This window comes from Periophthalmus magnuspinnatus, chromosome 9 (genome assembly GCF_009829125.3).
Source record: "Periophthalmus magnuspinnatus isolate fPerMag1 chromosome 9, fPerMag1.2.pri, whole genome shotgun sequence".
Lineage (NCBI taxonomy): Eukaryota > Metazoa > Chordata > Actinopteri > Gobiiformes > Gobiidae > Periophthalmus > Periophthalmus magnuspinnatus.
In genome coordinates this window covers 24,342,660-24,355,780 of record NC_047134.1, presented here as the reverse complement: position 1 = coordinate 24,355,780, position 13,121 = coordinate 24,342,660, and the positions used below count along the sequence as shown (strand labels likewise).

General features: G+C 37.9%; 1 protein-coding gene across 1 annotated transcript in view; it reads right to left on the bottom strand.

Annotated features, from left to right (window-relative positions):
* Positions 1-13,121, bottom strand: part of fbxl17 (F-box and leucine-rich repeat protein 17) — a 442,838-nt gene that overhangs the window by 315,568 nt on the left and 114,149 nt on the right. The window contains exon 7 of the mRNA XM_033972727.2: positions 4,673-4,780. Coding sequence (XP_033828618.1) covers positions 4,673-4,780 — 108 coding nt within the window. The remainder of the gene's footprint in view (positions 1-4,672; positions 4,781-13,121) is intronic.

The window sequence follows — 13,121 nt, the reverse complement described above, 5'->3', positions numbered from 1 at the left end:
GATATGATTTTCGGTCAGTGCCGCATGAAGCCGCCAGGGACAGACACAGAAGAGGAATCAACTGCTAAAGGAGATAATGACGGGAGATTATGGAGAAAGGGAAGAAGATGAAGGAGTAGGGGAAGAAGAAGGGGAAGGGCGGGTGGCACTAATAACAGAAATAAAGGAAGACAAAGACTTGATTGTGTTGTGACTTAGAACAGCAAAAAAGTTTAACGATGCCAACATTTTAACAACCCCAATCGTCTATTTCACTGAGCAAAGCAATATTTAATAAATGGAAACTTTTGTGCATTTGGAAAGCACACTTTTTCTTTAATATGTGTTGTAATACAATATGATCTTTGGTTAGAAGTAAGATACAGGGTGTAACAACAAAACTTTGAAAATACAAGAAGAAATATATTTCAAGTTTGCATTTGGTCTTTTAAAACTCCATCCATCCATTTTCTTCCACTTATCTAGGACCGGGTCACGGTGGCAGCAGTCTTAGCAGGGATCTCCAGACTTCTCTCACGCCAGACACTTCCTCCAGCTCCTCCGGTGGGACCCCAAGGCGTTCCCAGGCCAGCCGGGAGACATGTCCGGGAGACTATGTCTGACACTCCAAAGTCTCCTGGTCTTTCCCGGGATCTCCTCCCGGTGGACATGCCCGGAACACCTGGAGGCATCCTGAACAGATGCCTGAGCCACCTCAGCTGCTTCTCTCCACAGGAAGGAGCAGCGGCTCTACTCCGAGCTTCTCCTGTGTGAGTGAGCTCCTCACCGCCATCTTGTCCTTTCAGTCTTCACCCAAAAGCTCATGACCATAGGTGAGGGTAGGAACGTGGACTGACCATTAAATTGAGAGCTTTGTCTTTCGACTCAGATCCTAAAATCCCAGTATATACATATTTTGTTGTTTACTCATGTTCATCCAAATTTTAAGTGGCCAACACTCAACTATTTTTCTTAAAAATACCAATGAAAAAAGTTGATAACCAATGCTACTGTTGATTGGCTAAGTGGTCAGATCCACTGACCCACAGGTTGACTCTGCAAATCCAGCTCCTACAGATGTCATTGTGTCCTTGGGCAAGATGCTTAACTCACCTCACCCTCAGTGTGTGTGTGTACACTGGTGTATGGATATGTGTGTGAATGGGTGAGTGGTTCCTTGATGCAATGCGCTTTAGGGCGTTTGTGTCAGTGGCATAATGGCATTTAATCTTATGGTTTATCGTCTATATTCTCTCCCCCAATATAAAGTACTTCAAATGTTGCTGTGGTGACAAGCATATCTATGCTAGATGAAAAGTTGGGGATTTTATTTTTTAATTTTTTTATTATTATTTTGGTCTTGGTTGGCTTGGTTGGCTTGGTTTTGGAGTAAAAAGCCCAATAAATCAGGCTAGGATTAGCATATCATTAAGTCCTTCAAAACCTTCAAAATATTGTTGGCCAATGAGACTGAAGAATCTGTTTGTAAGGGCAAGTTTAAGTGGCCTTTGAAGTTAAAAATCCTTGGTGAAAAATTGAAATAAACGCTTTAATATGCAGGAAAATGTCTTTAGGTCCCTGTGAAAGGTTATATTTTTAGGCAAGAAAATCACTATAAAAACTGACCAAAATGTTATTATATGAAGTGTTTACCAGAGCGGTGAACTTGCTCATGTGAACCCAAAAAAGCTTACCTGTGTTAATACTGTAATAAATAATAATGAGCAGTGTGTGTGCATGTGTGCGTGTGTGTGCTAGCCGCTATGCTAATGCTGTTATGACTGGCTGGCTTCATTACTGTCTGTCTACGCTCGGGCCAAGGTCAGAGGAGGCTGCAGCCATGGCGGGGGGCCTCAACCATGAGCACAAATTAATCTGCTGTTTAATCTAATAATGCAGCGTGGCACGGCTGTCTCAGTCCTATTAACACAAGTGTAATTGCATTTGGGGAAGAAGGGGCACACCAGAGCCCACAAGGGTTTGTTAACACTCGCCCGGACACCCCAGTCTATTCAGCATAATTATATTACACTGGCCCAAAAGGCTTAGGGCGCAGGGGGGAAGGGACACTTTGGAAAACATGTACAAGTATTTTTTAAGTTACCCGCATAACACATGGCGCAAACTTGTGTACAATTTCATATAGACAAATTTCTGCAGATAAACTAAGATAAGCTGAGATGAATTTTATTGTCCCCATGGGGAAATTTGTTATGAGCTACAGAACTGCACAAAACTGCTCATGAAATGTATTAAATCCATTCATCACAAAACTAAGTGAAATAGAGAGAAGTGCCGTAGCTCTATTTATCCATCCATTTTCTTCCACTTATCTGGAGGCGAGTCACGGGGGCAGGAGACTAAGCAGGGATTGCCAAAGTTCCTTAACCCTGGACACTTCCTCCAGCTCCTCCAGGGGGGACCACATAGCATTCCCAGGCCAGTGCTGATAATGTTACTCCTATGTATAATAATCAGACCTTAAAGCAAGAAGAGTCAAGTGCCTTGCCCAAAAACACAATAACAGGGCGTTGTACTGGGTCTTGAACCAACAAACCAACAACCTTTTGGTAAGTAATCAAATGTCTATGCTGTATGAGCTACTGTCGCACCAAATGCTCCACCACCTATGCCACCGAAGTGCAGACTTATTAGCATTTATGTTGGAAAGATGAAAAATATCACGTCTCATGTTACATCCAATTAGAAGAAAATAATGAAAATTGAACAAACAACAGAAATATAAGTATTATTCCATTCAACCCACAGTTTTCCAAGGTTCCACAACTTCACACTTAAAGTCGAGGGTAACACTTGCACATAGAAGATCAGGCGCTTCCTGTTTAATTCAGCCCATCAGCGTGTGTCCATGTTTGCATAGCATAGAACGTCTTTAACCATGAAGCCCTCCTCATTTACATGCTAATATCCAGAACAGCAGGGTGTAGTCCAACAGAGGCAAATTAATAGCATTCATCTCATTAGGCTTTCATGAGATTTAAAGTTAACACCAAAGTAAAAAGCAAGAAAAACGCAGAAAGACTTTAGTTTGGAGAAGTAAGATTTTACACCTCTGCTATATTCTGGGCCACAGGATTACACTGGGACACTTGGTAACACTTTGTAATGACTGCACCTTAAAGCGACCATCTGTAATTAGACTGGCTAAACCTCAGCTGTTGTATTCTCACACTTCACCACGAGATGCTGTCTACGTTAGTGCAGTCAGAGCGAGACGAGAGAGCACAGGTGAGCGAGAACAAAGAGTACGTGAGGGGGGAATGGGTTTCACTTCTGGCATCTACTGGTGAAGAAAAACAAAAACAAACTAAATACAGTAGGTTTAATTGGCCTTAATTAGACTTAAATCATAATGAACAAATCATTTATTTAAAAATGATTCAAGTTAGTAACTACTTAATTAATACCTGAACTCTAATCCCTGAATTAAAGGTCCTATATTATGCAAAATTGACTCTAGTGATCTTTAAGACATGTTAGGATGCTGTTGTCTCCTTAAAAACAGACTTAGAGTTGTGTTTTGTTTCATTCACACATGTTTGAGTAACCCTTTATTATTAGTCTGTTTACATCTCCAAAGCTCAAAATGCTCTGTTCCACCTTGTGATGTCATGAAGTGGTAATTTTCAAGTTAACAGATCCTTTTACCTTTAGTTTAGAAGAGATTAGCAGTTCCAGAGCTGAAATCATCCAAATGTTTCTACTGAAGATGAATGGAGTTTAAAAACACAGTGGAGCACTTCCTGTATTACCACATGACATCACAAGGTGGAACAGCGGTTTCTGTTTGAGAGAAGAACTAATATGGACCCTTTAAGTTGTTACTAAGCCCGATTCATTCTTAATACACTATTTGTTCATTGTGAATTAAGTCTTTGTTCACACTTTATTAAAAGTGAACTATGTAACTTTTCTGATGATGCCACCTAATTGTATCCATAGGGATGTTATTGTTTTCCTTGGAATGTTCCACAGTATCTATCTATTCATTATCTATCTACAGGTAGACAAGCATGGGACGCCATCATACCAAGTTACAGGTCAGATCTGTGGAGAGGTGTTGTCAAGGTATATTTTTAACTGAATTGAATTTAACTGAATAATAACTGAATAAAAGCAATTCACATAAGTTTAATGCAATAGTGTGGAACATCACACTAATAATAGACCCTTCAGAAAAGTTACATAGTGCACTTTAAAATTTAACCCAACAGTGACCACCCACCGTGCGGTTCTGGAACAAAATTTGACTTTCAAATTCATATTCTTATTTTTTTTTCTCGGGAATAATCAGCTACATGGTAACTAATGACAACAATACCTAGAATTTTACTTAAAATCTGTTTCTTAAACTTTACAAACTGCAAAATTATTAAAACATTTTGAATCTTGCATTTTAAAAGGCCACTTTCGACTTAAAACAACAGTGTTATGGATATTAGCACGTAGCTGGTTAACATTACAGTTTTTCAAAAAGTCTAAAGGGAAAAAAAGGAAAGGAAAATGTACTTCCGTACTACTGAGCAGACTGTCACTGATGAGCTCCACAGTGCAGTTGTTACAAAGTGTTACCATCTTCTTTTAAATTCAAAAAGAAAAAAAACAATACCCGCTAACGGCTAACCACACAGCGAGCATAGAGTGCAGTAGAGAATGGTAATGTGTTACTTACAGCGGTGAGGTGAATGACGCCCTGGGAGGTGACCGGACACCCCATGAAGCCCACAAACTGCAGCTCGGGACAGTGCTCAGCCACGGCACACACCGATCTGTCTGTGACCTGCACAAAAGCAACAAGGACGACTTTTAAATACGACATCAAGAGGCCTCAGAGCGCGCGGCAGTTTGGTGAAAGCACAAAACGTCAACAAAAGGTCATTTTAGATGGAAAAATGGTGCAAATGATGAAATGAAATGACAAAAATACATGAGATAAGTTAATCAGGGACTACACTTGCACACATGAGACTTATCACTACCGCAAAAGCCACACCTCATTTCAACTACAATTACAATCAGTTTACTACAAATTGGTTTGTGAAGGAATCTAATAAAAGAAATAGTAAAAATAGTAATGTTGTCACCTTATCAAACACATACCTGAAGTTGTGTTTTGTTTCATTCACACATGTTTGAGTAACTCTTTATTATTAGTTTGTCTACATCCCCAAAGCTCAAAATGCTCTGTTCCACCTTGTGATGTCAGTAGTTTTCAAGTTAACAGCTACATTTTACCTTTAGTTCAGCAGAAATTTGCAAATCCATGGCTGAAATTATCTCAGCGATTCTAGTGAAGGTCTATGGAGTTTAAAAACACAGTGGAGCACTTCCTGTATCACCACGTGACATCACAAGGTGGAACAGCGCAGTGTTTTCTGTTCGAGAGAAGAACTCGGCCCAAATATGCAGAGTTTGTGTGTTGAACATGTGTGAATGAAACAAAACACAACTCCAGGTCTGTTTGCGATGAGGAAACAACATAACACAGATCAGAAAATAGTGTAATATGCGATTTTCACTACAGCTGCTCAAAGTTGCACAACATAACACTTTCACATCCACTCTTCATATGCGTGCAGAGTATCAAGGCACATGGTCTTGGGCAAAACACATCTGTGTACACTGGCGTATGAATGTGTGTGTGAATGGGTGAGAGGTTCCTTGATGTAAAGTACTTTGAAGGTGGAAAAGCGCTGTATAATGTGTTAAGCTGTACTGTAGTGGGTGGCTCTTTGGTTTAAGACTATGGGACTCAATGAATTCATCCATTAACTGCAACTAGTAACTAACCAGAGGGAGTGAGCAAAGATTAACATTTTAAAAACATCTTTAAAAGAGCGGGCATGTTTTAAGCCATGATGGATGGGAGGCTCCCTATCATTCTAACACTCATAATGGACCAGCGATCGATGTGGAAGCAGAACGTTTCCACCGGCTTCCACTGTAGTCATCGATACGGCTATTGATATCCCCGGCCCCTCCCCTCCGCGTTCACCTCTCTGATTGTTCCTCTCTCTGTAGACTCCTCCATCAAACACAAGTGTACGCAGGAGAGGCAGAGAATACAGAATCGACTCTACTCTATGATTAACCACCAAAACAAGCCTGCATCCTGTGAGCAGATCTGAAAGTTCAAGCTTTCACCGTCTGTTCAACTTCAGCACAAAGAACTCAAAAGGAGAAAGTGAGACTATGAGAGGAAATCAGAGGCCATTCATACAACCAATCATTTCAAAAGTACAATACGAAAATCTGGTTCTCATTACCATTACAGTTTTGGAAAATAGAAGTCAAGGAGTCAATAGAAGTTCGGGAGTGTGCGTTTTGTGAGATGATTTCAGGTTCAAATGTTTTACAGGGTCTTTAATCTAGTTTTTAATGATTACAACTAAATTACTACAGTGGTGGAAGGTAATGAAGTAGTAAAGTAGTAAAGTACTGCACTTAGGTAGACTTTTTAGGTATTTGTATTTTACTTAAGTACATTTAAGAGTGGAGATGTTTTACTTTTACTTCACTAAATTTGAGAGCAGGTATTTGTACTTTCTACTTCATTACATTTTTGAACAGGACTGAAAAGTAAAAAAGTAGTTTTCATATGATTTGAGGGGTCATTTATAACAATGTTCGTGGTAACATCTTGACTTAAGTTTTTCAGTTCAAGCTTCGACTTTGAGCAAACAAAAATACATAATACAAAATGAATAAGAATATTAAGAAATTGATTCATTGTTATTGTTACTGTTGAATAAAATATGTATCATTTCAACCAATATCACTAAATTTACACTTACAGAACACTTTTTACTCCTAAAGTGCATTTTTAAACTTAAATACTTTTACATCAGTTAGTTTTTTTGTGTGATATTTTTACTTTTACTTGAGTAACATTTTACCTTTGTATTTGCACTTTTACTTAAATAACAAAATGGTGTACTTCTTCCACCGCTGTCTGTAGAAGCTGGAACCGCACCGCCAACCTGTGGGTCAGTAAATCTAACCGCTCGACCAATGATGTTTAAGTCAAGAGTGGGATTTGAACCACCAACCTTCAGGTTAGCGGACAAACACTCCACCAACTGAACTACTGTTGCCCATTATCATTTTACAGTGAGGCTTGTGGGTCAGTTGGGAACCCCTTTTTTAACATTCATATCTGACTGTCTCCAAATAATAAAAAATAATAATTAAAAAATATAACTTTAAGACAGCTACAGTCAGCTATGGTTGTCTTGGTTAGTGAAGATATAATTATCACTCTCATATACAATTTTCACTCTCAAATCACTTTGACAGATAGTTCAGACGTTTTGAGTCATAACTTCAACACACAGTTTTGTCAAGAAAGAAACAACCATGAAAAACTCTTATGTCAAGCTGTAATAGAGCGACGTAGATGGATTTTTGCTTTTATGGGTTTGCAAAATGTATAAATTCTTTACAATTAGACGCAGACTGTGCACGGTGGTCCTACGGTGGTTTTACTATCTAAAAACATTGCAAAAATCAAAAGTATACCATCAAAACAAGACAAAATGGTTCTGTTTAGCTGTGCATATGACTGAAAGGTTTTTATTCTGCACTCTTCTCATTTCTTCCCATTTAACGTTTGATTCGTTTGTCTTATGATTTTAATGTCTTTCTAATTCTGTAAAGCACCTTGAAATACTTTATGTACCAACTGTGCTATTCAAACACACTTACTTTGCTTTGCTTTACCTACAAATAAAAAGAACCTCATGAACATTCAAACGTAGTCTATTATCTGGCTCAAGACCGGCTCATTTTATATTTCCGGATAACGATTTAAGATAAGATCGGAGCCACTCCATTTTGTTTGTTTACATCTTAAGACCACTTCCACATCCTGCCCGCTGATATTCGTTCCATTTTGGCTTGAAACACAAAGCGTTCCCTCAGACTGGATACAGTAGCTGCACCTGGGGCATTGTCTCCAGAGCCTGATTGACAACATAATTTATTAGCCATTAAGAGCGGGAGCGGTGATGGTCGGCTGATGGAGATCTTGGCCCACAAAACCACAACAGTACATTCCACTGTAATCCCAAAGCGCACAGCAAGAAACAATACAACCCTGTTCACTCCTTTTAGCCCCAGTCAATTCCTAATCAAATGTACACAAGATTTTCCATTTCGTTCCACTCGTTTCAGACAATGGGAGCGTCGCCATGGTAATTTAAGATTGAAAGTGAAATATATTGTAGCGTTTCAGTGGAAGGAAACACGCAGATCATTACAAAAGCTTTAGGACTGTCGAAAGTCGTCAAAATGGAGTAAATACAAAACCATAAATAGAGTTTGGGATTGAGCATAATCTTAATTGAAGTAATTTTGTACAGATAGAAGAAACTGACCGCTCTAACGATGTTTTGTATGTCGAGAGGAGGATTCGAACTGTCAGCTTTCGTTTGTTCAGCGTTTTTTTCTTAATATTGTTTTGCTAATACGCTACGGATGTAACATATATTTTGGTCCGAGCTCTTCAGAACGCTACGATGTGACTTAAACCCAACCTTTTTTCTCCTCTTTCTGGAGCCGTTTCTGTTAAAAGCTTCATTACAAACATTTACTCAGCCGATCGGACACTTGACACTTAATCTTGCTCTTTGTAATCACTCGTCCTTCTCTGGGCTGTCCACCACGGCCGCTCCCAGACCTAATCACACCTGATCCTGAACGTTATTGTGTCAAAGCAAAGGAAGATGGAAAGTCCTCCATCAATGGATAACAGTAAAAAAAAAAACTTAAGGAGGACAAGAAGTGAAGCGTTTATCAAGACATATGTACTAAGTAATAAGGCTGGATAAAAACTGTCTAAACTTAAGCAGGGTTCAAAAGAGCATGTGATCAGTTTGAGAAAAGAGTTTTTAAAGTGAAATTCAATAGGCTCAGTGTATCGTGCTGTACTGTGTCTCAAACAAGTGTCACTTTTATGAAAATTGAGAAAACAAAACAAAAAATCTAATTAATTAAAATAAAGACTACCTAATTGTTTTTAAATGTAGAATACTTCAGTTTGTGGTGTTGTTTTAATATTTATTATGCCTCAAAATTAGCAGTAGCGTTAGCATTGAGACACCGACATGTCTCTTTCTAAACACAGAAGTGTCTCTGGTGAAGTATTCATTTTATTTGTGTAATGTTTAACATCCCTGTCCACTGCCTCATCTTTAAATATGTATTTGTTTTGTATTTAGTATGACTGCAAAAACCTCAGCGATACAATTGGATATGAAGTTAACAGTGAGGTTGCCGGGAGCTGTTGTGCACAGGGCCAGTTAGTCTAAATAGTCAGACAGATAAGAAGAATCATTATAGGTCTCTTGGTGGGTGGAAATTTTGGATACTTTGAATACATTAAAATTCTGTATAAAGCTGGTTAATCATTTCAAATTAATCAGATCAATCAATTAATTTTTTTATTCTTAAACGTATCAGTCTTATTTCCATGTTGCCAAACAATACAATCTGAATATATGTCAGAACAGGAACATGATGACGATCTAGTCTTATTAAAAGGGCCATTATTACGCCATTTTCTGATCTGTTATAATGTTGTTTCCTCATCACAAACAGACCTGGAGTTGTGTTTTGAAAGAAAACACTCTGTTCCACCTTGTGATGTCATTAAGTGGTAATAAAGGAAGTGCTTTACTGTGCTTTTTAACTCTATATAGCTTCACTAGAATCATTTAGCAAATTTCAGGCCTGGAATTGTTCATCTCTACTGATCAAAAAGTAAAAGATAGCTCTTAACTTGCAAAATACAGCTTCATGACATCACAAGGTGGAACAGAGTGTTTTGAGCTTTGGCGATGTAGACAGATGAACAAAAACTAAACATGATTCCAGGTGTGTTTTTGAGGAGGTTACAGTATTCTAACATGGCTTAAAGCTCACAAGAGTCAATTTGGCATAATATTGAACTTTTAAACACGCTCCTTAACCAAGAAAATGTTTAGTTTTTCTTTTTTTTCAGTATACCCATCAATTCCAATTTTACTTGATATATTTCAATAGTCATTTTTGTTTTTTTGTATATATATTTGAAGAGAACAACTGAATGGGAAGGGTTTTTTTTACGTGTATTTATCTGTATCATTTGTCATGATTTAATGCAACACAGATTTAAACGGATTTTTAAATAAGAAATGTATATTTAAAATCACCGTTATGTATCGCTCTGCTGGTGGTTGGAGGATATATTTTTCAAACAGACAAATATTTCTTGTTTGTTTCACTGCAGCCAAGTCCTGGAGCGAATAGTTTACAGCAATTTAAATGGGCCCTATATCTCTACGGAGATGTTATTGCTTTGTGTGGAGTGTTTCACAGTATGCCATAAAATGTATGTATACCTCCATGGAGACAAGCAGATGAACGCCACTAGGCCAAGTTACAGGTCTGATCTGTGGAGAGGCAGTGCTGCTCACAGTAAGAAGACATCATTTTGGTTTAATGCCATATTGTGAACACTCCATGGAGACATAATGTAACAAAAAAAAGTGTGTCTTTAAGTCAAGTATGCTTTAGAGTACATGGTGTAGTATTTTGTCAATAGATAAGTGTTCTATTCTAGTGAAATCTATTCCAGATTTTCCACATTAAGACAGCGAAAGGGTTATACTCCTTCACAATCATTTTCAACCTCTCAGTGTCTTTGATTTTAAAACATGAAAAGAAATGTGGCAGGGCTTAGCAGGAAAAGTGGCATTCCAAAAAGCTCTTTGGAGAGTCTCTGGCTAATGGTCAGAGTGAAGGAACGAGAGAATGGGGGGAATGGTTCAGCCCTGAAGATGTTTTTTTTAAGAGTTGGGGCTGAGCTGTGGAGGCAAAACATCGAGGGTTGGGAGGTTGTGGCTTTGTGTTTGGTTTGTTCAGAAAGCTTTAGCGCCACATCACTGTACATCAGCCAATAAGACTTCTGTACAATGCTGGAAATAAAGCCACGTAAAGTATGGTATGAAAGAAATCTAAACAGTGATTTATACTTTCATACTAGTTCACTTTACTTCATTTTTGTATTACAGGGTCAAACGTAACAAAGTAAAAGTACTGGACAGCAGTATATACCTTATTTTAGGTATCTGTATTTTACTTAAGTACATTTTAAAGTAGACACGTTTCACTTTTACTTCACTACATTTGAGAGCAGGTATCTGTACTTTCTACTCCACTTACATTTTTATTGTGTCAGACCTGCTGAAAAGGCTGAAGGTTTATTTTTAACACATTTGTAGTGCTGAGCGAGCAAAAATATACAAATGAATCTGCTACAATAAAAAAAAAGATTCAGTTCCTTCTATTGAACAAATCCAGCATAAATCTTTATCAAAATTACTACATTCAAAGCTTTATAAGACCTCAAAATCTACACAAAATACTTTAACTTTTTACTCTTTAAGTGCGTTAATACTTTTACTTAAGTCCATTCTTTCATGTGATACTTTTAGTTGAGTATTTTTTGCTCTGGTATCTGTATTTTTACTTAAGGAACAAAATTAAATACTTCTTCCACCACTGGTATTACTAGACTGTTACTGTACTTTTTAAATGTCTAACTGACAGCATTGAAAGGGGAGTGACAACTGGCATCAAGGACATATCAATAATAGAGATATTTTGACTAGAAATGCACTGATGCAATGATATAATACTGGTGTCTGTTCAAAGATATCGGCTCAGTTGATATGTCTGTGTAATCCCTCAGTCATCCAGGTCTGATCCATAGTAACCAGAACTGAGGAAGCGGCTTGGATTAGCAGCAAAACGTCTTCATTCCTACAACTTTTTGTCCAGTTGACAGATTTTACACTTTACTTTTACTATGGTTCAATTGATATCCCATTTTGGTCTATAAAATGGTGGTGTAAGACAATTTATTGGACAATGTTGGCCCAACACACCTTGTTGTGCTTGTATTTCAGGGATCAGCATTTACTTAAAGACAAAGTATCGGCATCGGAACACAAAAAACTGGATTGGTGCATCCCTAATTTTGACAATAAGTATGGCTAGTAATTCTATCAAATACTTATTAAAAGTATATAAAAATAACAATGAACAAAATAAGCAGCAATGCATGGAGATGTTTGCAGTTATAGTTATTGGGCAACAAATTCCCTTTTCCTCCAAGGCTTTTTCCAGTGACATCGTGTGTGCCATTGTGAGCACTGTGTATATATCTGTGTAATCCTTCAGTCGTGCAGGTCTGGTAAATAGCAAAAGAAAAATATAAAATCTGTCAACAGCACAAAAGGTTGTAGGAGTGAAGATGTTTCACTGCTCGTCCAAGCCGCTTCTTCAGTTCTGGTCAGATCACAGGTGGACACTGCCTTATATTTATCTGAAGGGAGGGGCTAACTACACTGAAACTGTAAACAGCTATAATTTCCAGTTTTAACGACCTCCATTCAACCTTTAATAGCCCTACTAGCTCACTCTATTGTTCTATTTGTTTCCTTTGTTTGCTTTGGGTCTGAGGATGGAGTCATAGATAGGAGATAGATGATGTCTGAGGCCCACATTCTTGTCTTTCCTAATGAAAACTCCCCTCTCAAACCATTTCTTTTCTTTTCCGTATCTCACTATCTTCACTGTGTATATAATGTACAATTACTTAGACTTCACATTTGCATTCTCAAGGTCTACATTCCTCTCTACTGGTATCGTAGCTCCTCACAAACTTTTTCTTGACACTTTTGAAACTGGAAATGGCAACCAACTGACAACCATTTTCTGCCAACTCTTCAGTTTGATTTCATACTAACAAACGCAAGAAAACGATGAAAGCACAATATCAAAAAACTACCATGGATTTTTTTTTGGAAACATATAAACATATTTCGCCAATTTATGTAGTTTTGGAAATTAGGAGGAACTGGGGTAAAGGTAGTAGGGCTGTCAAAAGTATACAAAATCAGATAATCGATACAAAAACTAGTATTGAAACTAGACAGTCATTTGAGCAGGTAACAATACTAAAAAAAGTCACATTCTCAGCACAGAAATGGACCTTTCCTGAATAGCTTTAGAATGATCTTGAGCTGTGTAAGAACAAGTATAAGACACATAGGCTAGAATACGCCCATGGACCACTA